The 27,804-nt window shown below is 39.0% G+C and overlaps 2 protein-coding genes and 1 long non-coding RNA gene across 4 annotated transcripts; 2 read left to right on the forward strand and 1 right to left on the reverse strand.

Annotated features, from left to right (window-relative positions):
• Window positions 1-11,136, forward strand: adprhl1 (ADP-ribosylhydrolase like 1). Its single transcript, XM_088333744.1, has 7 exons — window positions 1-568; window positions 4,932-5,096; window positions 6,171-6,296; window positions 6,370-6,510; window positions 6,616-6,743; window positions 10,573-10,705; window positions 10,775-11,136. The coding sequence occupies exons 1-7, from the start codon at window positions 355-357 to the stop codon at window positions 10,942-10,944; spliced, it is 1,077 nt and encodes a 358-aa protein (XP_088189870.1). The 5' UTR covers window positions 1-354; the 3' UTR covers window positions 10,945-11,136.
• On the reverse strand, window positions 6,146-15,861 carry LOC148366924 (uncharacterized). Its single transcript, XR_015850252.1, has 4 exons — window positions 15,150-15,861; window positions 14,930-15,023; window positions 7,243-7,258; window positions 6,146-6,301 (listed from the first exon to the last, which is right to left on the reverse strand). It is a non-coding gene; the product is annotated as an uncharacterized LOC148366924 (long non-coding RNA).
• Window positions 14,974-27,130, forward strand: grtp1a (growth hormone regulated TBC protein 1a). Of its 2 annotated transcripts, none has more exons than XM_088333746.1 (8): window positions 14,974-15,720; window positions 19,411-19,562; window positions 19,634-19,792; window positions 21,466-21,575; window positions 22,687-22,783; window positions 24,516-24,688; window positions 24,758-24,943; window positions 26,661-27,130. In XM_088333746.1, exons 1-8 carry the CDS (start codon window positions 15,665-15,667, stop codon window positions 26,760-26,762), a joined length of 1,035 nt encoding a protein of 344 aa, XP_088189872.1. In that variant the 5' UTR covers window positions 14,974-15,664; the 3' UTR covers window positions 26,763-27,130. The 2 variants fall into 2 exon arrangements, with proteins under 2 accessions (XP_088189872.1, XP_088189871.1); XM_088333745.1 differs by having other exon boundaries at window positions 14,976-15,720; window positions 21,466-21,590.
• The last annotated feature ends 674 nt before the right edge of the window (window positions 27,131-27,804 follow it).

The following is a 27,804-nucleotide window of genomic DNA, read 5'->3' on the forward strand; positions in this document are numbered from 1 at the left end:
TCCAAAGCCAGCCACTGGTCCTCTAAGCTTTTGGGGCCAAAGGGGTTTCCTTTTTAGGAGACGCCCCATTCCCGACAACATACCAGAAGGAAGCTGCGAATGATAACACTAAGCTCCGATTGCGGGTAGCCGACCTCCGAATAAAAAGTGGACTGACTCAGACTTGGACAGCTGATGACAAGCTAGAGGACGGCTATAAAGATGATTTTCTTTGGCTAAAATAAATACTGCTGGTTTATTGGTGAGCAAGAACATTTGAAGAACATCTTAAAGTGAAGCTTTTTTCTACAAGTCACGGGACAACTTTTGATATTTTTTCAAAGTTGAGATCACAAGAGCAAGTTTTTAAGTGCCATGGAGAAATTTAAAGCAGGGATGATTCTGGGAGCTGTCGGCGATGCCTTGGGCTTCAAAAAAGGACACTGGGAAAGTTGCACATCAGGCAAAAAGATCCAAGAAGAACTGGTGTCCTTGGGTGGTCTGGGGGCTCTCAAACTGGACCCAGAGAACTGGCCGCTGAGCGATGCTACCTTAATGCACATGACTACTGCGGAGGCGCTTATAACCGGTACGTTTTGGAGTCCATCATCGGTTAAAGCTGGTTTATAATTAAATGGAGATCAGAAAGGATAATGTGTAGGACCTTGTGGCATCCGGGCCATTTGCAAGATGATCGTTTAGGTACCCCGCTTATTCTTTGTATCGCTCGCACAAATTTATATGGATGCTATCTCTATGCTAATTTGAGTAGACCCCCAGGATATTGCATACCCTGCCTTACGGCGTTTTCAATTCGCAAAGTGAAGTAAGATTTTCTTTGGGGAGCTCCTCTTAGCGGCACTTCTCCCACTACATGAAATCAACATTATTTTTCTTGGTCAAAGATTTCAATTTTGAGATGTTCGTGTGAATGTAGTTATGTTTCTTATACGCCTGTCTGTTATTGGTCGACGTTATATAAAATGGTTGTCTTCGATTGGTTTGCGTCACGTCATAATATGAATACAGATATGCAATTGGCTGAACAATCTCCCACAATGCCCTTATTTTTCTACATTCAGTTCATAACGTCTTGGTTTCGTAAAGACTTAAAGGTGGTGTCACGGGAATTTGGACAGACCCAAATGCAGGACGTAGAACGAGCTTGTGGTCAAACCACATTAGAGGTTGTTTTTTCAAAGAACATAAAAGGAATTTACAGATGATAAGGGAGAGTGGAACCAGGACTGCTTAGGAGGGAAAATTTGAAAGGGAGATTGGAGAAGGAAACTTGAGAGGCGGTCTTGGGGTGGCAAGAATCTTAAAATTGACATTTGGGAATACCTTCAAGAAGTTGGTTGGAGGGTCTGATATAGAAGGAGGAGGGAAAACTTGAGAGAGAGATTTAAGGAAACTTTAGAAGGGGTCTAGGGGTGGCAAAGGTTTTGAGAAGGAGATTTGGAAATATCTTTAAGATGATGGTTGGAGTGGGAGATCTTGGGACAAGGAGGGAACTGAAGAAGAGGGTCGAATAACTTCATTTTTTATTTTTTGGGGGGTTTAGGTTGGCATTTGGACTATATTTGTAACTCTCCTTTTCTTACTTTCACCATTTTCATCCTGGAATAAAAGAAAGTCTCTACCACGCTCGTGATATCACACTCCTCCCCCCAACCTCTCACCTCCTTCCCTCCACTGTAATGCGCTTTGTGGCTAGAACGCTGATAAAAGATAAAAGGAGATAGGCGCAGTGGGAAAAAAAATGTAAAAAGTCTCTTTGAACTCAGTTGGGCATTGTTTACACATATTTAATAGAGAAAATATTTAATTTCAAACTTTTTAAGGACACCTCAAACTACACACTCCAACTTAAATGTCAGCAATACAATCCTGGACTCTTCGTACTGTATTTATTAGCCATGGGTCCCAAAGCTTGCATTCATGCTAAAGGGAGAAACAAAAACATGATGACCATGAAAACAAAGCTTGCGATTATTAAGAAAAACAATGAAAACATATGGCGATAACCAATTGAAGACAATTATTAAGAATAAGGAAGTGATTCAATCATTTAGATCTTCTAAAGGCAAGCCAATCCTCGTAAGTGAACCTTTTAAAATGAATCTCCTGTCTGCTCCCCCCTTCAGCATCCACCCACTAACTCCACTGCACCAGCTCAGGTAATGTCATACCAGAGATCAATCAAATTTCCTATTTCCTTTACAAGCATTTACCTATATTGTTATTTAATCATGTACACATGCATTACACAAAAGTATTGCTTACTTTATACTGTTTTGTTAATTTTAATGAGGCGTATTGGGGGGTTTGGAGTTAATTAATATAAATTTCTGTGTTAGTTCGGTGTTATAGGGTGGGGGAGAAAATTGTTGCCGCTGTTGAACTAAAGCTTAAAGGACAGTGGATGTTCCTTGCAGGTAACTTACGGTGAGTTTCTGCCTTTGAGCTAAGTTGGTTGAACATTAAGTGCTTCTTAATATTGTTGTTGTTTTTTTAGATATTTTTTGTGTAAAAAAAAAAAAATACCTGAGAACTCCGATGGCCACCAGTAAATTGAGTCTGTCACCCCTCGTGTTAACCAACCTCTGTTTGCATCCAGTCACAACCCCACACCGTAATACGGTACTGTTGTCCTCATCAGAATGTCATCTTAATCCCGGTAAAAGATGGCAATACATTTTTAAGCACAACGACATTGAAAATAGAATCTATAAGCATAGATCTCGTACTCTTGACCAATAGTTGGTTAGACTCTGCTGGTAACAAAGGCACACAAATGTGGTGATGACATCTTTTGAGATTATGTATCCCCATTTAGCCACATCCCGGAATTCCAGTACCCGTGCGCATACATTCCTAGGTAAACACGCATCGCCGCCAACCTGATCCATTCAGACATATAATAGGGGACTTTCCTTTCCGATCTACTGACGATTGGATAGAAGGAACAGTACCAATGCAAAAAATGATACAGTACTTCTACAATTATTGCGCTTAATCTGTACCATAACCATAGGGTATTTAATGAATTTCTGCAGAGTAGGAACCCTTAAAAATGATCATATAAATATATGAGAAAGATATAAAAAGAGGGAAAAAATAAATCAAACACAGGAAGATTATACTCAGAAAAATAAATGAATAAGCAAAAACTATAAAACAAAAGGGTGGATTGATTAATAAAAAACAAAAATGGGAGGAAAATATATTCCTAAAATAACAAAGTATTTTTTTAAAACCTGCAATACAAATGCAATATACTTTATTCCATGTTCCTGATTAATTAATAAAATAAAATAATTTTAAAAAAGGGACAATTGAAGGATCAGACAAAAATCCCAACTTGTGCCAAAACACTGCAAAAAGAAAAACGGGAATAAAATGCTCGGAGGAAAAAAATGAGAAAAAAAACATCAGAGAACTAGAAAACAACTGGGTGCGAAAACATCACTAAGTATTTTTTCAAACCTGCAATAGAAATGCCATACACTTTATTATACGCTACTAATTGATTAAACAAATACAATTAAAAAGTAAAACTGCATCGGCTCGCTACAACGGGTCAGGTGTATCGACATTTCGTTCTGTGTACATTGTTACAAAGAATGACAATACAAAGGAAATTATTATTATTATTAAAAAAGGGACTATGTAAGGATCAGACAAAAATCCTTTCTTGTGCCAAAACACTGCAAAATAAAATACAGTAAGGAAATACTCAGGGAATAAAATAATCTATAAAAAAAAACTCCAGGAAACTAGTTAATTCATTTTTCATATATATACAAATAACACTGGAAAGGGAGAAAAAATATATTATGTAATGTAAAAAGTATATCGTAACACATGGAATCTGTTTAGTTTCCTTCACCTGGTAAATGTTTATGCCGCAAAGCACTGTAGGACTGCTAGTAGAGAGACAAATTATACATGCAAACTCTGTTTTGGGTGAGTGGGTCCAACCCTTAACAACTAGGGTCGTAGGGGAACCATTTTCCTGTAGTGTGTCGTGAGCAAGTACAGCTTGGTGGCACCCATCCCTCTCCAGTCTTACTCGCTAAAAAAAGCTTCATGTTTATCTGTTGTTTTCTCTGGGACATTTCAGTTTTATTTTTTGCCCCCATGGCAAAAATACTACAGTCCAGATATAGTTGCATCCATCTCTATAAAGTGTAAGCCCTTTTCTCTGGCAAGCCACGTACGAGCACACCTTGTAAACAGATGAGACGCAGCAATGGATCCAACTTTTGAGGTGTCAGCAAACCCTATTTGAACTACATTGAACTTGGTGAGTGAAAATAAATGAAGTAATCCTTTAAATCATGGCAACATTTAAATGCGGAAACGATGTCTATTTTTTTTATAAAATCCCCTTCGCTTGCCCCCTCAGAAACCTCGCAATCGGCATGCAAAAGGGGTCATTCATTAGTCTCTAGTCACTTAAACAATTTATTCCAATCGCTCTAATCAGGGCCAGGAAACAGGAGGCAGTTCTCTGATTGGTTTAACTTTACTGGTGCTCTTAAAGTGATGCCGGAAATTTGCTATCTATAGAAAAATCTGCAAAACTTATTTATAGAAAAAAATCTGCAATGCACTGAGGACGCGAAAGTAAAACCAAGATATGCCGTGCGAACACCATGCATGAAATACTCTATACCATCCTGCTTTCCTTTTTAATCCCTTGTGACATTACCTTTCACTCACTAAGAACTTTCAAATATTACCTTGGTCAATGGCGATGACAGATTTGTTCGGGGAATTTAGCTGACCTCTCAGTGTGTTCGCGTCTCACTTTGCTCAAGGAACTCTCGTTTTAATCTTTTGCAATGTCGGGTGAGGCTAAACTTAGCCTGCCTCCGCATCACTCGTCTCCTTTCCCGTGCTGTTTACGGATGATTGAGAGTCACTCTGTGTTTGTGTACATGCAGATTATTGGTGCCTAGAAGATCTTTACCGTGAACTGGTACGTCTCTATGTTGAAGCCACAGTGTCCCTCCAGGGTAAAAACCCTGATCCGGCAACAGTGGAAAGCTTTGTTCACCTCAAACCTGACAACTTTCTCCTCGCCTGGCACACGCCTTTCAACGTAAAAGGTATTTGGTAAGGAGGCACTGAAATGAAAATTTGGGGCCAAAATCGAAAATGAGTAACGCTTTACCAAAGATTGAAAATGAATAAATACATTAAATACTTACATTGCAATGATTTGCTAAAATGTACAATATACCAGTGATTTTCAACGGGCAAGCATATTACTAGATGCTATTTCTCAGTGATCCATTCATGAAATTTTCATAAAACAAACAAAAAAAAAAGACAATGAAGTGCTTAGAACAAAATCCAGTAAATCCACTTAACAAAATGACACAGAAGAAGCAAAATGGTTGGGATGTAAAACACCAACAACACAAGCGACTTCATTCTACTCTAAGTAAAGTTGATGCTTATAATGAAAGATAAATAGCTTGTATCTGCTACATTCCAACGCTCCTTTTTCAAGTAATATTTTCAACAATTTTTTGCTTTTATGTGACAAGAAAACGGGAGTAGGAGGAAATTGATGATTATTAAGGCGCCCGTTGGCGCAGTTTAATGCAACAAACAAGTCAAACTCGCTTATTGACCATGGATGAATAACAATATTATATTAAATTATCCCCTTAGGTAGCTTAGCGACAACCAATCAACTTCGGGAATGAACGGATTGACTGTTGCACATAAAGTATGTGTTTCCGAATTAAAACATTGAACTCGAAGTGATAGCATGTAAACATTAGCTAAAGTCCAGCTAGCAGCTTACAAAAACTTTGAGGGAGAAGGCTAGATGAACATTTAAGAAGAAAAATTGTTGATGAAAACTTGGCAGACCTATCATTTTAAAGGTATCAACCATCTCTTTCCTTCTCGTGTGCAAAAAATAAGTGAGCCACCACGTCTTACACAGAAACAGTTTTGCATGGCTCGCCTCATTTTCGACGTGATGTCATAACATTGTTGTTTCAGAAGCCTTATTTTGGTTTTCTTTTTTATTTCAGTCATAACTTTTGGTTATTTTCGGGTGGGAAATGTTTTGATGCATCCGTAGTATTGAGGGATTGAGAATATGGCTCTTGCTGTTAAAGTTGTTTTCTGTTCAGAAAAATGCTGAATCTACTCTGTCTGATCAGGGTCTGGATTCGGAGGAGCCGCCAAGGCCATGTGCATAGGTATGAGATACTGGCAACCTGAGAGACTTGACAGCCTGGTGGAAGTCAGCATTGAAACCGGCAGGATGACCCACAACCATCCCACAGGTGATCTAGGAACAACCATATTTTTTTACTAAGGAGTGAAAACCAATATGGAGATATCTCCACTGCCTTTCAGGGTTCCTGGGTTCCATGACAACAGCACTGTTTGCATCCTATGCAATTCAAGGAAAACCGCTAGGGACTTGGGGCCGTGAGCTCATGAAAGTTATCCCTCTTGCTGAGGAGTACTGTAAGAAGACTATACGACAAATGGCAGGTAAGACTAGAACGGAATATGACACAATGAACCAAAGAAAGGGCCATTTACCTGAAAATGGGCCTTTGTGTCATCGAGTGGGACATTATTCATGTTTCTATGCAGAATATCAAGAAAACTGGTTCTACTTTGAGGCCAAGTGGCAGTTTTATTTGGAAGAACGGGGACTAGACCAAGAAGGTCAAAACAAACCATTGTATGACACCCAGTATGATGCTGATGAAACAGACAAGGTAAATTCATTTTTCTGGTACAGTGAACCCTCACTATAACATAGTTTAATTTTCAGTCTTGCTACTTGACTCATTAGCATTGTGAATTGTGATCTGTATTCTGATTGGCTAAACTATTTCTACATGTCCACGGATCGTCAAACAGCTTGCCAAATTTACGTTACGCACGAACAATTTCTCTTGCAGTTTCAAGTTCATCAACTACACAAAACGTCGACAAAATGTTCTGCACTGACAAAAGTCTTCAATTGTATAGTAAAATTAGCCCCTGGGATAAGACATAAATCTGTTTTGAGGTGGGAATTGCATGTGGAATTGCCGCATAGCGTGGCATAGAAAGATTTGGTCATGCGTACCTAATGCCTCCCGAACCCCTCTTATGCCTGATACAAACACACAAAGTAATGATATATCATAAGTGATACTTAATATAAAAGTATATGATCAAACATCATAAAAAATACTTTTGCATGTCAAGGAAAAATGAAATTATATTTACCTTAAGTGTGACGTGACTTGAATTGGTACCATGTTGTAGGGGATTGATGCAGAGGGGGAAAAGAGACAGTGTATCAACCAATAGCAGCCAGACATATTAGATGTGTGACTGTACACACCGTGAGCGTATAAAGTAAATGAAATGAAATGATCTGCATTTATATAGCACTTTTCAAGTCAAGACTTCCCAAAGCGCTTTACAGTGTGCTTCACGTTTCCCAATAGCGGCTGTGCAGCCATGTAAGGCGCTAACCTGCTTATTGGGGGTATTAGGGGTTCAGTGTCTTACCCAAGGACACTTCGACATGTAACACGAAGGAGCCGGGATTCGAACTGCAATCTCTTGATCCCAAGACGAGCGCTCTACCTCCTGAGCCACTGCCACCCCAAGTATTTGATCCCTTGCTGGTCCTGTTGGTTTGCACACTAATAAAGACTTGATGATTATACAGGTATATGTTTAATTATAGATATATTCTAAAGCGGAGAGACAAAATATAATAAAAAAAGAACAAGAAAATAACTTAAAAGAATATATTCTTATATAAAACTGGATTGGGCTACAAAAACATAGGCAAGATACTAGGGAATTAATGAAACAACCTTTGGTCCAATTGTGAGGAAATTTAAGAAATATAACATGACCATTCATAGACCTTGGTCTGGTGCTCCAAAGTGGCAATGATCATGAGAAATGTGGGAAATCTTCCCGCAACCACTCAACAGGAACTGGTGAATGACCTCAAGGCAGCTGGGACCACAGTCACCCGGAAGACTATTGGCAACAACAGATTAAAATCCCGCAGCATCTGAAAGGTACCCCTGCCTGAGAGAGCACATGTGGCCGCCCGGCCTAAAGTATGCCAATGATCACGACAAAAATTCACAAAATGATTGGGAGAAGGTTCTGTGGTCAGATGAAAGCAAAATTAAACTATTTGGTCTGAACTCAACTTGTCATGTGTGGAACAAAAATGCTGCCTATGATCCCAAGAACACTACGCCCCCCGTTAAACATGAAGGTGAAAACTTCATGTTTTGGAGGTGTTCCTCTGTCAAAGCTGAGGGGCTACTTTACCGTATCAGTTGTACCGTGCAGTTCTGAGGGACAATCTCCTCCCCTTTGCCAGGAAGCTGAAAAGGGCCACGGTTGGGTTTTCCAATATGACAGTGATCAGAAGAATTCAGCAAAGGTAACAAAGAAGTGGCTCAAGCAGAAGCACATTAAGGTCATAGAACAGTCTCCGGACTTCAATCCAATTGAAAATCAATGGCTAGCTGAAGGGATAAATCACCAACCTTAATGATTTAGAGGGAACCTGCAAAGAAGAGTGGGCCAAAATACCCACTGCCATGTGTGCTAACCTTGTGGTTAACTACCACATACGCCTGACCTCTGTGTTGCAAACAAAGGATTTGTCACTGAGTATTAAGAGCTTATGGATAGTGGGATCAATTGCTTATTTCCCGCAATGATATACAAATTAATTCAAATACATTATTTAAAGCTTTTTTTCTGGATTTTCTTTTTGATGTCTTGTCTCTCAATGTTAGTTTAGCGAAATTTGGATAGTCAATAAATTATTTGTTAAAATAATTATGTATTTTAACGAATAATTTGACCAATTAAATAAAATAGTTTTTACATTTTTAGATCATTATATCAGGAAAACAGATGAAACACCTTAATAGTTATTCTGAAGGGTGGCTACACACAATTTTAAGTGCACTATTTTTACCGTTTTTGATAGTTCAATCTATATAATCAAGACACAGACTCTCTCGGATTAATGGAGCAAAGTATTCTTTTATTAATCATCCACAGAACATACTGGAATAAGATACAAAACCAAACAAGAATAAGAAAAAAAAAGCAAAGGAAAATGAAGTTGAGATCTTAACCGGCACCATTTAGACAGAAAAAAAGCATTGGCTTATTGTAATTTGATAGAATTGCCCCTGAACGTCAAACAAATATCAACAGCTAGCATCATTAGATGGACTGTGGTTCTATGAAGGTGACGCCCCAGTCTTGATGTCCTCGTTGGTAGAGCTGTGAGGAATCCCGAAAACTTGAGACCCGGTCGGGTAGAGGACCACGGAATGCAGTGTGTTGAAGCCATGGTGGCTTGAGGCTTCTTTGAGGTCGCTGGCTGTGTCCCACCGGTTTGGCCGCTGGCTCGATCAGGCTTGAGCGCTGGCCAAGCAAGGTTCTCTGCTTGCTTGTTGAACCAGGACTTGGTCTTAACCTTCCTAGATGCTTACGGGCGAGGCTTTGGCCCTGTTCTACTCGTTTGGCTGGAACCTGGCTCGCTGGCTTCAGAGAATTATTTTGGAAGCCAAACCTCTTGCCTTTTGGCTGGGTTGCTAAGAACTCTTTTGGCCTCCTGTAAGCCAGACCTCTTGCTTCCTTGATGGCTCTAAAGGGACTGAATTGCAGGGTCTTAAGTATCTGCTCATGGCCCCAGTGTGGCCGGCCCCCTGAGGGGAGTTGTCACGGCGACATTTGCTTCACGTAACACCGCATCACCCTACATTCACCCAGTAGCTGACAGATGATTAAATCAATGTAATTGAATTGAAACACAGTATTCAACTCACATGTTTTGATCATTGTTTGATCATTTTCTGACATAGCAACAGTTGAATTTGTATAGGTTCTGTTCGTGTGTGGAACCAGCTGAAGTTGCATTCCAGCTGGAGGAGGAGGGGAAGAAAAAGAGGAGAGGAAGGGGAGAGGAGGGCAGCCATTTGTCTGCCTGAAAGAACAATACTGTACTGTCGCAGAGTTGAGTCCACTACATTAGAATGCATCTGTCATTAAAAGAATAGAATGTTCATGTATTCATTACTGTGCAAAGCACCAAAACCAGCAAGGGGTCAAATATTTGTTTACTCTTACAGTATCATAAAAAGAATCGTGATCACATCTTCCTAAGTAGGCAAAACCAACAAAATCAGCTAGGGATCAAATACTTTTTACTCTCACTGTATGCTCAAACATCAAAATGTTTTTGAAGATGTAAAATAATGAGGTAATATTGTGGGGGAAATTCCGTGAAGAAGGGACAACAAATATCTTATTCCACACTGAAAAGTGAAAATATCGTGAACCAGTGTTGCCATATGCTGGGGGTAATCTACGACACAAAAAAAATATTAAAAGTAAAAAGTAAAAGAAAAATCAGGTTTCTCCTCCACGGATTTTGCCCAATCATGCTTATTCATGAAGCGTAATCCTCACGATAATTAAAGGTTCATTGTAAAGTTTACAATCAGAATATAGTTTTACATAATATTTTCAACCCATTGTTACTTTTTTGTCGGACAGATGTACAAAAGATGGAGTTCAGAAGGCCGTGCTGGCCGGAGAGGACATGATGCCCCTATGATAGCCTACGATGCCCTTCTCATTTCAGGAAATGACTGGGCTGAATTATGCAAAAGAGCCATGTTCCATGGAGGTAAGCTCCCAAGATGTCATTTGAGAAAAAATCCTAAGAAATCCTGCTCACTGATATTTGTTATTTCAGGAGAAAGTGAAGCCACAGGTCTAATCGCCGGTTGCCTCTATGGCCTAATGTACGGCCAAAAGCAAGTTCCCTCAACCCTGTACCAGGATTTAGACAAAAGGGAGCGTTTGGCGGAGCTGGGAGAGGCGCTTTACAAAGCTGCTTTAGAAGAGAAGTGCATAGACAAGTAAAAACTGCACTTCACAGGCCCATTGGCTATCAAAGGAACTGCACGAGCCAAAGACCCCTCGTCCCCGCACTGTCCCCTAGTCCTAGCATACTTTTTACTGTATTAACACATTCTCTCTTCCCCTTCTCTGGTTTAATCAACCTAAGACAAAACACAAAAGGTTACTCCACTGTGTAGGGTTTTACATTTGTCCCAAACTCACTTTTCCAAATAGAGTACATGTTCACATATTAATATATTATTATATTATATTATGTACTGTTTTCGATAGGGTTTCATTGTTGTGCATCCCTTAGGCAAAATTAGAAACCCTAGAATAACAGTAACCCTGTAACTTGACCTGTACCAAAATGTCAGTTAAACTACAATTTTCTCTAGAATAGTCAAACACCTCAAATATTAATTTTCACAATACATAGTTAATAAGCCAAAAACACTCAATGACATCTACATTTGCAAAGAAAAGGCATCTGAAAGTAGTCAGTACAACTTGTCTATGCTAGTGTGTAAATGTGCAGTGTACTTTACTGACGTATATCTATAGAAACTGTGAATGTGAATTAAGCAATAACAGATATTAGTTAAACTGTGAGATTAAAATGTACTTATATCCATTGAGACCCGGACTCTTCTTGATTTGATACTTATGAATGTTTTGAGTTGTATACTCGTATTTTTATTTTTATTCTAGTCAAATCAGTCAGTAGGGGTAACGAACTTATCAATGCAGCTGATATGCTTATTTAAGCTACTAATCAAATGTCCCTTCAAACCAGAAAACCTCAGTGCATGAGTACTGTACTTGGTTACCAAGCTGTTGTTGGAGGCTGCATTTGATAATACCATACAAAAATGTAAACCCACAACTTAAACAACATACTTTTTGTCATGTAGACTAGCCATGTAGATTAAGTTTTGCATATCTTCTATTCTCTATAGAACAGATTCTCAGAAAACCTGTATCAGCAGCCCCGATGCCAGTATGTTGAGGAAGTTAATAAGAGACCGTGCCTGTCGTCCAGTGCTTCGAGGGATTCTGGAGACTCTCCTGCAATACCTGACACAAGACCTCTCCAACCGGACTTCCACATCCAAAGATGGCGATGAGCAAGTCTTTGGGATTTCCCTTGAAAAAAATCCTGTTCAGAAAAATGTAGCTAAGCACGATGATCTTAAACTAATTTGTGTACTAGAGAATCATGAGCTTGATACAAGAAAAACTGTGGAAAACAGATTCAAGATCACAAAGGCAAAAGAAGAAGACTCTTCACCCCAGCGTCTGACCTCATTCCGACTACTGCAGTCCAAATTCTCCAGGTCAACCGCGAAACCCCCTCTCACAAACAGAAGGGAGGTTGGAACTCTAAACATGGCAGGTGCTCAAAATGCCAAACATGAAAGTGGACATGCAATGAGCAAAATTAGCAAGAAAAGACGAGGGGCAAGCGTGAAAGAAATTGTGGCCAAATTTGCTTGGAGTGAGCAAATGGAACTTGGACTGACATCAAAACAGTCAACCGACACAAAAATATGCAGAAAAGGGATCCTCCTTTCCTCCTTAATGAACAAATTTGAGAACATGCCCTTTGTTTCCAAACAAACAAACATTTCAGGTGCTCCACTCCCTGCAATAGTCAGTGTAAAACAGCAGGTTGCTTTCCGTGAAAACCAGCAGAACGCTACTGTAAACGACAGACAAATAAGGTCGAAAGAGGTGAAATTTAAAAGGAGTCCTGACTTAAAAGAAAATCAAAGATGTTTCGAGAGGCAACAAAACTCAAAGGCCAAGGGAGACTTGAACTTAAAAGCAGAGCAAAAATCCCCACATTTGCGTGACCTTAAAGGCAATAATGAACAATTCCAGATACCCAAAACACACAATAAATGCGATAAAATCATGGAAAAATTGAATCATGCTCATCAAGGAGCAATCATTTTGGAATGCGTAATACAATGGTCCATCCCTCGACCCTACAGGATGGTTCTACAGAGAGAAGCTCCACTCAAGTCCCATATTGCAATCAAGACACCAGGCTCCATCCAGTGGTCTGCATGTTGGGATTGTTCAGTAAAACAACACTGTGAAAGCCCTAATCATGTCATTTCATTGAGATCTGACATGAAAGAGCAAGTAAAAGACACCAATTGTGTGCAAGTTTCCATTGGAACGGACTATAGCTTGATGGGTAAAGAACTAATCGACCAAAATCAACAAAAACGTGTTAGGCAAAAAGGATTGCCAATTTACATGATACCACGTATTCACAAAATTGAAGTTAAACTCTCAGGGACTGTTTTAGCTGAAAGGCTAACTTCACCTTCTATAAATGCTTTGGGAGCTGGAGATAATGCGCAACACTCAGACATCATTTTAGCTAAATCGCTAACGTCGCCTTCTATAAATGATTTGGGACTTGAATCTGATGCTGGGCAAGTAGACACTGTTTTAGCTAAATCGCTAACTTCACCCTTTACAAATGTTTTAGGACTTGAAGCTGATGCCGGGCAAGCAGACTCAGTTTTGGCTAAAACGCAAACTTTACCTTCCATAAATGTTTTGGGAGTTGTAGATGATGCTCAACATCCATCAACTGTTTTGGCTAATGCGCTAACTTCACCGTCTACAAATGTTTTAGAAGCTAGAGATTTTGCTGGACACTCAGACACAATTTTGGATAAAGTGCTAACTCCACCTTCTATAAATGTTTCGGGACTTGGAGATGATGCTCCACACTCGGAGACTGTTTTATCTAAAATGCTAACTTCACCCGTCAACTGTTCTACCAATGATTTTGGAGCTGGATTGAGGACCAAGAACACTTTGCAGGACCACCATCTTCTTGACATTAATGTACAGAGTTTTCACGCAGCAGCGAAAACTGCAGAAAAAATACTTGATCTTAAATGTGACCAGGATGAAGATGAAAGTGAAACAACTAAGCCGATTGTTAGTATGCGAGTGTCACCCTCTCAAACTCAAATACTAACTTCCGAAAAGGGTCCGACAGCAAAATATACCTCGATAAACTACGCCGATCCATCTGTGAAACAAACATATAAGCCCAAGGTTATACATTTTACTGACACGTTTACTTTTTAGATTGCGGCCATTCAGACTGGATTACTTAAGGCATTCATTCAGAACATGATAATTCAAAAGTACAACTTGATGTATTGTACATAATTATTTCCAGAACCCAAAAAAATATGTACATTTTTAAATTGTTTCTGCACTTTTACTATTCCTGACCAGGAGAGATGAGTGACAAATTGGAAATATAGTTTGTGTTGTATTTTAGATTTGTAATAATTAAAAAAAAATCCTCTAATTGTTTTTTTTCTTTAAATACACACACAAAAATGGGGGAATAAATAAATAACTAATCTAAGTGAAGATGGAATTGAAAAAAAGACATTTTTGCAATTGTGTGAAAAAATATAAATATTTGAACTGAACCCTCTTTTTATTTTGAGTTAATGTCGCCCCCAAGTGGTTGAGTTTAAACCTAGAAAATGTCACCTTTAATCTTAAACTTTTTTTCTTAAAATAACCACATTTTCAGGAGTTAAATACTTAATCACTGACTGAAATTCCAAGTACACTTAATGACTAATTAATGGGTCTTTTATGTTGTTGTTTTTTTTTGCACCAAGAGTTACTTTTTCATCAAGTTAAAATCCATGTATAAGGAAATATGAATATTTGTGAAATGCTGTAGACAATATTTTCTTTTTTAAATGACCGAGGTGAGCATTGAATTGCACACTTACCCATTCACACACACACTTACTCACCAATAGGGACTCAGCCATGCAAGGCGCCTACCTGCTTATTGGGGGCATTAGGGATTCAGTGTCTTGCCCAAGGACACTTCGACTTGAAGCACATTGTAAAGAACTCTGGGAGGTCTTCATTGACTTGAAAAGCGCTTTATGAATGCAGACCATTTACTTTATGGTCTAAAAGTACAATGTTACTGGATTACCATGAATGCACCATAAAGCTTGATTACGTGAGCGAGCGTCCCGGGGCAGGCAACCATCTTCCGCCTGACTCTTTCTGGAAGGAACTCGGCTGATCTTCATTTGGCATTACAAGACGAACCAACAATAGAAAACAATAAAAACAATATATGTTAAATGATGTAGTCAAGGCTTTAACGCTCTACGCTAGAACTGATATTCGCTTCAGGTGTGCATTTTTACCCGATTCACGTGAACGCACCCAAAGGAGTGATTGACGTCCCGGGGCAAGCAACCTTCCTCCCACCGACTTCTCCTGGACGAAGCTCGTCTGATCTTCAACCTGACATCACCGGGTGACGAATCGACCGTTTTCCCTCCAGATTGTATTCCTAACTCGATTTCTTCGGCTGGATTTTAGTGCATTCCTTAAAATGGGGAGAAAACCAGCCGCTGCAGGTGCACGCGAAGTGCGGTAAAAGTCAAGCTTCCAAGTTCTTTCCATATGGAAAACGAAATGGCGAACTGGGAATGCGATTTAAACACGCATGAATGGGATTTGATCGAGTGCCCTGAAGAAAAGAAACAATGAAGGAAGGAGACACGAACTGTTGCCAACTGGATACAAATTAACACCCGTGACGTAAACAGGGGAATAATAAAGAAGTAAATAACCCCCCCCCCGCTTTAAAGACAAAAAGAAACCAGAAATTGAAGCCAAAGCGTCGAATTTGGAAAACATTTCAAAAGAAGAAAACATGGAGAAAACGACGACTTACTACTACGGCGACACAGCTAAAGACAGAGTCAACAGGTAACTTTCTCAATTCCTAACCGCGAACCAACTTAGCTAAGTAAAAACAATAATATAGTGTAATGTTCTATAAACACTTTACAGTATTCCCCAAAAGCCATTTTCTATTTTATGCAATCCGCAATAAAAAAGTGCACCTGTCAAAAAACTCGCGGTGGAAAATGACCTAAATATCGCGAGAACTTGTTGCGTGAATTAACAAACACTTTTGCTACATGAAAACGGATTAAAACGAAATTATTTTTACACTTTCAACCAAAAACGGGTTATTTGAATTTTAAAGTTTTTCCTCTCCTGTGATCTTTTGCTGTTAATAGCACGAACCATTTAATTATAAATCTCCATTAAAAAAAATAATAATCTGAGTTTATCATGAATTCAACTAAATACAAAAGGTGATATTGTTTCTTAAAGTTAACGTCAGCAAAACAAAGAAATCCACACTTTTTTCGCTACAAGATTCTTTACTATTATTTGCTGGGAATTCTAAATTGCATGAATCGATATTGCAAAATCTCATCTCATTAGCTGCACTGCTTATCCTCAGTAAGGTCCCAGGGGTGCTGGAGCCCATCCCAGCAATCACTGGGCAGTGGGCAGGGGACACTCTGAATTGGTTGCACACAGGGACAGACAACTCGCTCGCTCAGTCACACCTAGGGACAATTTGGACCAGCCAATCCACCTGAAATGCATGTCTTTGGAATGTGGGAGGAAACCGGAGTGCCCGGAGGAAAACCACGCAAGCACGGGGAAAACATACAAACTCCCCACAGTAAGTCCAGTAGCTGGATTTGAACCCACACAGGAGGTTCCCAAGACCTTAGAACTGTGCCGCACACGCGCTAACCACTGCGCCGCCGTGCTGCCCATATTGCAAAATAAATTGTGTAAATATGTATTTTAAATGCGATACCTGAGCAAATAAGTTAAACTTAGTTTACATTTTTAGTTCCAGTTGATTGATGTATTTAACATAATGTATTCAAAGGCTGTTTTTCATCCTTTTTTTTTCCTTTTCTTCATTGTTTCTTCCCTCCCTCATTTCCATTTTTCCTTCTTCTATAACTCACTCCTCTCCCCTTTTTCTTCCTTCATTTCATTCCTTCTTCCTTCCCCTACTCCCTTCTATTTCTTACCTCCCTCATTTCATCCTTTCTTTCTTTGGTTGCTAAATTACTAATTCTCTTCAGGTAACTCATTTAAAAATTTCACAGCGCCTAAACCTGTTTAGAAAAACCCATGTGCAAATAAAAGTTAAAGGCCTCAGCTAGGACTGCTTATCATAGAGTTAATCCTCTTAAAGGTGCTGCTTCAAGATCACTCTCGCTCTAGCATTGTTTATTAAGGGACTGACAAAGTGTGCGATTCAAATCCAGTGTGGTTACTGTTTAAGTACTTAAACCAAATATTTTTCGTCATATTTTCCATGTTTGACGCATGCAAATTCACAAAAGCAAAATGTAAACAAGGGAATGCCCATCCCTTAGGCATCATACTAATAAGTAATTCAGTAAACTACCGACGTGCTACATTAATCTGTTCTATGGAGTAGACTGCTAATTGAACTAGTTGTATAGCGAGTATCAAAAGTAATATGTAGCTAATGCATTCCAACCCCGGCATTGTCGAGCAGTAAAGATTGGGTTCAGCTGCTTGGAGTGGTCGGTGATCGGGCACTGCTGCACCCAATTTGATTATCAGAGGGCGTTAGAGACCCCATGAAAGCAGACCTCACAAAAGCAGAATTTTATTAATTTTGTTGATATTTATTTGGGGCGCCTTGATACGAAACCTAGCTAAAGACACAGGTGGAGGCCTGGTACAACTCTTTATATTTTCACGAAGATCGGTTCAGCTGTTTCGGAAACTATTAGTCACATACAAACACATGCACACCACCACATACACGAATACACAAATGAGGATTTATAAAGTAGTTCATATGGATCATTCATGTTTTGTTTTTTTGTATGTTATTTTTAATTTGAATTTTATCTTAAGTTTATACATTTTATTTTTAAGGTGCATTTATTTATAATTTTTTATTTTATACAATACAGTATATACGTTTTAAATACTTAGTTTAGTATCTTTTATATTAAATATTGATTGCTACCAAAAAGGAATTTTCCAGTTTTCGACACCAGTTTACAGCAAACTACAGTTTACGCATTTTCCATGAAAAATACAAAAATCAGAAAAAATTAAAAACCGAGCAATGCTCATTTTCGTTTTGTCAATAGAGTATTCCTTGATTGTTTATGGTGCAATAGGTTTTAGATCAGGGGATGGTGTAATAATACTGTTGCTGGCATTTTGGCCCATTCCTTCATGCAGAGCTCCTATAGAGCAGTGATGTTTTGGGGCTGTCGTTAGGCAAAGTGGACTTTCGAAACCCTCCACAGATTTACTATGGGGTTGAGATCTGGTGACTGGCTAGGGCACTCCAGGACCTTGAAATGCTTCTTGGCTGTGTGCTTGGGGTCATTGTCATGCTGAAAGACCCAGTTGTGTCTTATCTTTAATGCCCTTGCTGATGGAAAGAGAATTTTCACTTAAAATCTCTCAATGCATTGCCTAGTTCATTCTTTTTTTCTTTACACGGATAGGTTGTCCTGGTTCCTTTGCAGAACAACGGCTACAGTGGGTATGGTGTTCTTTCGATGCAATTCATTATTCTTTCTCCTCCAAAACATTGAAACTGGTGTTTCTACCAAAATGTTCTATTTTGGTTTGGTTTCATCTGACGATAACGCATTCTCCCAGTCCTCTTCTGGATCATCCAAATGCTCTCTAGCAAACTGCTCTTTAGCAAATGGGGACGGATGTGTACTGACATGTCTATCAGGTTAGGATTTTAGATCCTGGCGGCCCATTGTTATTGAAAGTAGCCTTTGTTACTGTGGTTTACTTCGTTTAATAGCCCCCCCATGTGGTTTTGGGAGTTTTGCTCACTATTCATGTTATAATTTCGAATCCACGGGGTGAGATCTTGCATGGAGCCACAGATCGAGGGAGTTTCTCAGTGGTCTTGTATGTCTTTCTTTTTCTAACAATTGCTCTCACAGATTCAGTCTTCCCAGCCTGGTGCAGGTCTATAATTTTATCTTTGGTGTTCTTCAACAGTTCTTTGGTCTTGGCCATAGTGGAATTTGGAGTATGACTGACTGAGGTTCTGGACAGGTGTGTTTTATACCGATAAATTAAAACCGGTGCCATTAATACAGGTAAAGAGTGGAGTCTTGTTAGACCTCGTTAGACCTATTTGATAGCCAGAAATTTTGCTTCTTTGTAGGTGACCATTTATGTATTTTACCATTTTAATTTGGAAATAAATTCTTTATAAAAAATGTGCTTTTCTGTTTATTTTTCACACTCTGTCTCTCGCTTTCGTGGTTGAGGTTTACCAATGTTGACAATTACAGGATTCTCTAATATTTTCAAGTAAGAGAACTTGCACGATTGTTGGTTGACTAAAAATGTATTTGCTCTACTGTTTAATGGTAAATAAAATACTGGTAAAAATGCAGTTTGTGTGCCAGTTTTGTCCCCAACGTCCTTTTCCTTTTTCTCATGACTTGCGGAAGAAAAACGCAGAGGGCTCTTCCGCCAGATATTTTACCCAAATGCGTGCCGCAACTCAATTTGTCTGCACGATCACTCATAATTCTTCTGTTCTTCATCCAGGGTGGACCCATACGGCTTTGAGCGCCCAGAAGACTTTGACTATGACTCCTACGAAGAGCTGATGTCCGAGTATCTTGTGGTGCTAACAAAGAGGTCCATCAAGTGGTCCAAACTACTGAAGAGCAAACGTAAAGTGCAAAGGAATGTAAAACGTGAGTGTGAAACATGCAAGAGTGGCACATAGTTCATCTTGTACAGAATGAAGTTTCATTTTTGTTATCAGTGAAACGCTACGTACGGAAGGGAATACCCAATGAGCACCGGGCTCTGGTTTGGATGGCAGCTAGTGGAGCTCAAGAGCTATTGGAGAAAAACCAGGGTTACTACCAGGCGCTGCTTGGAGCTCAGCATGACCCTAAACTGGTGGAAGCCATCAACACAGGTTAGTCTTTAGTAATTATTGTTCATGGAAAACTACAACAGTAAACCCCCGGGATACGAGATTAATTCGTTTGAGGCGGAGAGCGAAAAGTGAAAATGCCATATGACGGGTAAAATAAATGGTAATTCAGAAATGTGTTACAAACCCACAATACTTGAAGTAGAACCATTAAAATAACAAAACAGTACATAGTAAGCACTACTTACTGTATATCTAATATACATGTATATATATATGATTGAATAAATGCCAAGTTTAAACTTGAGAAGACATTCAAAATAAGGAGGAACCCATCAATCCATTTTCTGCACCACTTATCCTCATTAGGGTTGCGGGCAATAAGGAGGATGTTGTAGTTAAAACAACAGACCACATTGTGTAATAGTCAAAATAACAAGCAACTGTGTGCAATAGTAGGCAAAAATAATGAACAGCCCTGGCAAACTTAGCTGCCTTCTTTGGAGGTGTCTAACAGTAAATACAGTAAATGATGAACTTAGCAGAAGCAAAGAAATGAAGAACCATACAACAAATGACTTAACAATAACATTGGCAATTAAATGAAATAAGAAAAAAAATGTTTTGACAACCTTCGGTGTGATGTGACTTGGCTGGCACAGTGGAGTTTGTGGCTGGATTCAGAAGGGGGAGGAGTCGGTCGATTTAAATTATCTCATCTCATTAGCCGTACCGCTTATCCTCATTAGGGTCGTGGGGGTGCTGGAGCCCATCCCAGCCATCTCCAGGCAGTGGGCAGGGGACACCCTGAACTGGTTGCCAGCCAATCGCAGGGCACACAGGGACAGACAACTCGCTCGCTCATTCACACCTAGGGACAATTTGGACCGGCCAATTCACCTGAAATGTATGTTTTTGGAATGTGAGAGGAAACCGGAGTGCCCGGAGGAAACCCACGCAAGCACGGGGAGAACATTCAAACTCCGCACAGGAAGTCTGGAGCTGGATTTGAACCCACGACAGGTTCCCATGACATGAACTGTGCCGCACAAGCGCTAACCACTGCGCCGCCGTGCTGCCCGATTTAAATTATAAATAATTGAAAACTTTCACTTGGGGGACCTGTTATGCCCTGATTATTGTTAATACGGTACTTATCTCAATTGTCGATTGGTTTCGGACACATTTCTCACCAAGGATTACGACACGTGTGCCTTCTATGTATCTTATTATCTCAAGGTTCAGTTCAATTGTTATTATGTATTTGCTTCCCCCTTTAGCATCAATGCAAGCTTTGGGACGAAAAGCAAATGAATACAGAGAATTCAGTTTTGTAACTTGCTAAATCATTACAAAGCACGCAAGAGTCTAGAACTGAACAAAGGTAGAGAAAGGAATTGTGGGAGGGAGTTCAGCCAATAGCATATCGGCATTTTAATGATGCCATGCTGCAACCAATAGCAGAGCAGCATCTTATGACTTTGACCAATAGCAGATGGGCATATTGACATGCACATGGAAACCCCAGAGTTTTAATTTTAGAAGTTTTTTGGGCACGCACAATAATTTGTCGTATAGTGAGAATTCTGTAACGAGCTGCCCAAAAAAGTCTTCTTGTACATCATAAGGTGGAGATACCCTATCCCGGGGGTCTATCATATGTTATTGGTCCTCTCTTAGCTGCTGATATTGTCATTTTTTCCCCTCCCTTTAAGACTTGAACAGAACATTTCCTGACAACGTTTTGTTTCGAAAAACATCCGAGCCGTGTCTGCAGAAAGCTTTGTACAACGTGTTGAGGGCATACGGGCACCACAATGCTGATGTGGGTTATTGTCAGGTATTGCATTACCACAATGACCTTGCAAACACTATTACTTTTTTACACAATATGCGTGGAGCCTCCAGAAAAAAGAATTAGGGGCCAATATTTACATTTGTTTTTTTTCATATATGATAATTTCTGTAAAATGATAAACTAACCTTATACAAAGTTATTCAGGATTATGTTTGGAAATTGAATCTTAAAAGTGTATTGTTTTTTTTTTTAGTTTGAGGATATTTTTGCTTTGTTTTTGTAAATTCTATACACAAACAAGGTAGTAAATAATATAACAATAATAGAAAAGACGCATAAAAAAGGTAATTTTCCACAAAAGGGAAATATATAAATATATATTTATTACTCAAACTATTTCTTAAAATGAGCAAAATCATAAGATGACAATTTCAGTTTTTCATTTTTCTTCTTCCAGGAAACCAAAAATATACTTGGAAGCGTGCAACTTTCATAAAAGTTGTTCATTAAATTGACATTTTTGTACAACAATAAGTCTTTCAATGCAATTGATAATTTTAGAACAAAAAATTGACGCTGCAATAAAACATTAAGTATTTTTTTGCATTTTTCTGGTAAAAAAGTAGAAAAAAGCAAAATTGAAGAGTCTAGCAGATCTCTTTAGTCATGATACGTATCTTTTTTAATCAATCTAGAAAATACTTCTTAGAATAAGCAAAATGATCCCCCATTTAGGGATTTTTTTTTCTTTTCAGGAAATAAGATGAAATGTAAAAGATTAAAAATACAAAAACGATAAAATCGTTCTCACAATAAGGTAAGAATCTACAGTATATTTATAGTGCACCGATGATTGTTTTAAAAAAAAAAAAAATAATCCAATGTGTAAACATGTAATCCTTCCATTTTTTCATATTGCTCTAAGAGGGAAAGGTTTGGTCACCTCTGATTCAAGTTATTATCATCACGTGCAATTTGTAGCGTCACATCCATTGTCATTATTTTGTATTTGAAATGGAAATATCATTCAGGGGCAGCATCGTAGCTACTTTAAATTGTAAATAATCCTTCATTCATCATGATTGCTTCGTTTCCACTCATCTTTTGTTGGGCCATGTTTTCTTGATTGAATCTCCAGGGTATGAATTTTATAGCTGGTTATCTGCTCATTGTAACCAAGGATGAAGAAAAGTCCTTCTGGTTGATGGATGCACTCCTTGGCAGAATTCTACCAGGTAGGTTTAATGGCTAAGTTTACATGGAGGCAGTAATCCGATTTGAAAAGGGACTATTGGATTTTTTGGAGCAATTTGAATGTATCGGCTACATACCTAGTGGCAAACGAATAACCCTCATACATGCCGTTTGAGAGTAATCCGATTACAAGGGCGAGGCGGAGGCAATGTCATCACGCAAATTGATGTTGTTTCCGCATTTAAAATTTTCCATGATCATTTCATTCATGTCACAAACCAAATAAAACAAAGGAACCATGTTTGTCACCTCCGCAGCCTGAAAGTGCATTTGTTGCATCTCGTCTGTTTGTACACGATTAGCCAAAAGGCTAGACTTACACTATTTATGGATGTATACAACTGTGGCATTTTCACCGTGGGGACATAAAATAAAAATGTCCCGGAAAAATCAAACACACAAAGTTTCTTTAGAAGCGTGTAACATTTGTCTCTGTACTGTAAGTACCACAATGCTTTGCAGCATAAAAATATTGCAGATGAAGGAAACTGCGTACACAACAAAAATCCGGTTACTCTAATGCAGTGGGGTTCTCTAGTGCAGTGTTTTGCAACCAGTGTGCCCGGGCACACTCGTGTTCCGTGAGACCCTGTCTAGTGTGCCACTGGAATTTGCCCAGTTTTATCCTTCCAAAAAAATCAGACCATTATTCAGTATTTTTGCTATCTTCAGACAAGGAACTGTAATAGTCATCCATATCAGTAGGTGGCAGTAGATTTTTTTATATACTTTTTATGTACTAATTATCTGCTCTTGAAGTAGCACAGTACATTACTTAATTTGTTTAACACAGCGGTTTAAGATTGTTGTGTAAAAAATAAAAACATAAATAAAGCACATAATTTTATTTTATTTTAAGTATTATTTTTTTCTTTTTATATACTAGTTCTCTGCCTATTATATAAATATATACCACAGCCATATCCCCCTAGTGGAAGGTGGCTAGAGTAATTATTGACTCTTTTTGGGAGATTGATTCAGAGGAGGGGATTCCCAGCCCCCTCGCTCAACCCAACTGAGGTGTTGGGAGTCATTAGGTGACCAAACCCCCCCAATTCCAACCCCTAATGCTGAACGCCAAGCAGGGAGGCAACGGGTACCAATGTTTAAGTCTTAGGTATGACTCGGCCGAGGGTTGAACCACAACCTCCCAGTCTCGGGGCGGGCGCCATACCCCCAAGGCCACCGAGCTGGACTGCTTGTTCTACGGAGGATCAAAAGTCTTGTTCCGCGTGGCACTGCCGCTAATTGAACACCACAGAGTTTTAATTGAACAAGCTCAATCCTTGACTACCTACGAGGTAGTACAGTGAAATATTTGACATAACTTCATTTTCAAACGCTGTGCCTCAGAACTTTTTTAGCACTATCTAAATACTCATTACATTGGGTATTTATGTATTATATTCCTTTTACTTTATCATTGTTTTATTTTCAACACAAGGATAATGCTGGAAGTGTGAATTTCCCTACGGGGATGAATAAAGTATCTATCTAATATGAAAATGAAAGGACTAATCAGCATTTTGAATACGCTCAGTCGGACTAAAACCTTATTTGATTATTGTGTGCGTTTACATGACTTTACACATCGGAATACTGTCGATATTTGGTTTCCATTCGGATTATTGCTTGCATGTAAACTTACCCACTGTCATTACCGATGGTCACAATAAAAATGGTTTTGTTCTCTATTCTATGTCCTGATGGCAGACTACTACAGTCCGGCCATGCTTGGTTTAAAGATAGACCAGGAAGTTTTGGGGGAGTTGGTCAGGGTCAAGTCCCCCAAAGTGTGGAAAGCCATGATAGATCACAACGTCACGTGGACTCTGGTGGTGTCTCGTTGGTTCATCTGTCTCTTCATCGATATTTTACCCGTGGAGGTGACTTTGGGTTTTATGAAGATGCCGATGTCTTACTCGATCGAGTCAATGACCTTCTTTCTCTCTCAGACAGTTCTACGAGTTTGGGACTGCTTGTTCTACGAAGGATCAAAAGTCTTGTTCCGCGTGGCACTGACGCTAATCCAACACCACAGAGTTTTAATTGAACAAGCTCAATCCTTGACAGACATATGCCAAATCTTCAAACAGATCACACAGGGAGCGTTTGTGGAGGAGTGCCACCCTTTCATGCAGGTAAAACAAGCTTAAAGAGTAGGAATGCACCGAATTTGACACTGAACATTTTGGGAGAAAAATAAGCAAAAGTGCATTTTTGGTTTCGTCTGAAAGAAAAAATAAACCCGAAAATATGCTGCTGAAAAAACATACGATGTGACGCGGTCTCAAGAGAAGCGTGCCGTTCCAAGCCGGCTTTCACTCTGGGGGCGAGTTTGTGCTCTGTGGCTGCATATTTTTTGTTCTGCATGTGAGGTTCCTGTCCATCTGCTTCCATGTCTTAATTCCCTAGCTGGACTTTGGCTAATACTTACATGCTAATACTATAGAGATCACCTGTAACAGTTGATCTCTTCTAATTAATAAACCTATACTAGGAATTGTGATACTAAATCCGATTGACCATGAAACTTTGTAAGCGGTTAGTCGGACTTTATCTAATGTCAATGTGGAAACACTACAAAGCTAACTTGCTACAGTTGAGACGTTTTAATCCGCAAGCACGTTTTGTTTTTTCCCCGAAGTCTATTGGCTAGTGTTAAGCCTTGTGCAAACAGTATCATTTTATTGATTTTTACTTTGCCACCAGGGTTGGGTAGGGTTTATTTTAGCTTGATTACTTTCGATTACTTTTGGATTACTCCAATACCAAATATGCTAATAAAAGACAAAATAAACTAAAAATGAATAAAATTACTAAATTTTGTGCAGGCTTGGGGAGTAACGGAATACATGGAACGGCAAAAATGATGTCGGCAAGCTGTTTGGATTTTTCATTTTGTTTGTCGCATTTTATGTTAGTTTTGCCGGAGATCAAAGCGATCAAAGCCAGGAGAGAAAACTTACCACGTGTTGTGAGTCATAATTTTATTCATATTTAGTTTCTTTAGTCTTTTATTAGCATATTTGGTATTGGAGTAATCCAAAAGTAATTGAAAGTAATCAAGTTAAAGTAACCCTACCCAACCCTGTTTGCCACATATGCAACTCGTTTGTTGCACCATCATTATCATAAGTTCCCTCTTACTCTTGTTTTCTGGTCACTATTACCAGCAACTAAAATGGGTTTAAATAAGGCTCTTTAGTGTAGCAGTTATAAACTATTTCATTACCATCATTAGGTAGAATAAACATGCCTTTTTGGTTGCAGTATTACTAATTCTGTATCCTTTTCCGATCTGCCAGGATTACTTTAGAGCACTTAAATGCCTTTTTGTTTTATAATTTATTGAAGGTACAGTAATTTCCTGGCTACAAGGCGCACCTAAATTAAACATTTGCAGGTTTCACACATGCACCTTTATATACCAGAAAATATGGGTATTTAAATTGGAAATGCATCATTACAATAAAACGCTATTAAAAACGGTAACCAGATATGATTCATTTCATATCTGTGGTTTCTGTTCTATGAATGTTTTATTTTCTGACTTTTTAACCCTTACAGTGTGAGTTTTATTTATTGTGCCTTATAGTCCAGTATGCCTCGTCTAAGAAAAAGAAAAAGGTGTGTCTTATGGTCCAGAAAACCAGTATTGGGTAATACACCAGACCAGAACTTGTTTTTAGCAAGTCAGAGCACAATTAAAAAAAACTTTTGGGTAATTTTGGTGTTTAGTTTAGCCAAGCATTTAACATTTTCGTCTTTTGCCCCCAAGAATCATTTTGGTGCATCTCTACTTAAAAGGCAAAGGTGCTATAGTCTCCCTCATCGTGTTTTTTTTCTCAATTTTAGAAAATCTTTACTGAACCTGGGAGTCTATCCACCACAACGTTGACGAAGCTGAGAGCAGCGTGTCGAGAGAATATCCTCTCTGAGGAATCCAAATGGAGTTAGTTTACGTATGTGCTTTGAACATTCCATTTGAAGGACCAAAGTTGTTTTTTTTTACCTTTATCTAGTTGTGATCATTTGTTTTACCAGGAATTGAAGAAATTAATCTATGGGTACGTGAAAGTAAGGCAAGCGTTGTAATGTGAATTGAAATGACTTAAGTCTAGATTTAGTTCCTTATAATTTCAAAATCCCTGTATCATTTCTTTAGTACATAACAAATGTGAATGTATTGTATTTTTGCTGTCACCAAGTGCAAAGCCTGATAATGAATGTAAAGATGTGATAAGCTGAAAAAAAACTGTACATTTCATGGGATCTGTGTCTCAATCACACGCTACTTGACCAAAAATAAAACACTCCTGACTTGACTCCAGGAATGGTGTCCATTTTGTCCGGGGCAGGGTGCTCAAGTCATAAGTCACTGTATAAATACAGTTGGTCCAAAAAATAAAAAATGGGACACATTTACTACTCTAATTTGACCCAAAGTTCTGGTGTCGTTTAAAGTTCGGATTGATAAGCATACGTCTGTTGACTTCACTCTACTCCTAACACACACAAAATATCTTCTAGCCAAATACTGTGGTTACATTGTAAAAAATAAAACACCGGTGTATATACAGAGACCCCTCGCTACTTCATGCTTTAGTTATTGCTGGTTCACTCCATCCATCCATCCATTATCTGCACCGCTTATCCTCAGTAAGGTCACGGGGGTGCTGGAGCCCATTCCAGCTATCTTCAGGCATTGGGCATAGGACACCCTGAACTGGTTGCCAACCAATCGCGGGGCACACAGAGACAGACAAATCACTCACTCATTCACACCTAGGGACAATTTGGATCCGCCAATTAACCTGACAAGCTTGTTTTTGGAATGTGGGAGGAAACTGGAGTGCCCGCAAGAAACCCATGCTAGCACGGGGAGAACATGCAAACTCCTGCTAGCTGGATTTTTATCCCATGACCTCAGAACAGTGCCGCTGTCCTGCCCTGCTGGTTCACTCATATATATATATATATATAAAAAGCTCTCGGGAAG

The sequence above is a fragment of the Urocampus carinirostris genome, chromosome 4 (assembly GCF_059441175.1).
Source record: "Urocampus carinirostris isolate Australia breed hairy pipefish chromosome 4, RoL_Ucar_1.0, whole genome shotgun sequence".
Taxonomy (NCBI): Eukaryota; Metazoa; Chordata; class Actinopteri; order Syngnathiformes; family Syngnathidae; genus Urocampus; species Urocampus carinirostris.

Excerpts from the sequence above, each read along its gene's own strand:
- adprhl1 (XM_088333744.1), top strand. The coding sequence starts at position 355 with ATGGAGAAATTTAAAGCAGGGATGATTCTGGGAGCTGTCGGCGATGCC. Across the intron at positions 5,097-6,170 it reads CACGCCTTTCAACGTAAAAG|GGTCTGGATTCGGAGGAGCC; the intron begins GTATTTGGTAAG and ends CTGTCTGATCAG. Across the intron at positions 6,744-10,572 it reads ATGCTGATGAAACAGACAAG|ATGTACAAAAGATGGAGTTC; the intron begins GTAAATTCATTT and ends TTTGTCGGACAG.
- grtp1a (XM_088333745.1), top strand. The coding sequence starts at position 15,665 with ATGGAGAAAACGACGACTTACTACTACGGCGACACAGCTAAAGACAGA. Across the intron at positions 19,563-19,633 it reads AGTGCAAAGGAATGTAAAAC|TGAAACGCTACGTACGGAAG; the intron begins GTGAGTGTGAAA and ends TTTTGTTATCAG. Across the intron at positions 22,784-24,515 it reads CCTTGGCAGAATTCTACCAG|ACTACTACAGTCCGGCCATG; the intron begins GTAGGTTTAATG and ends TCCTGATGGCAG.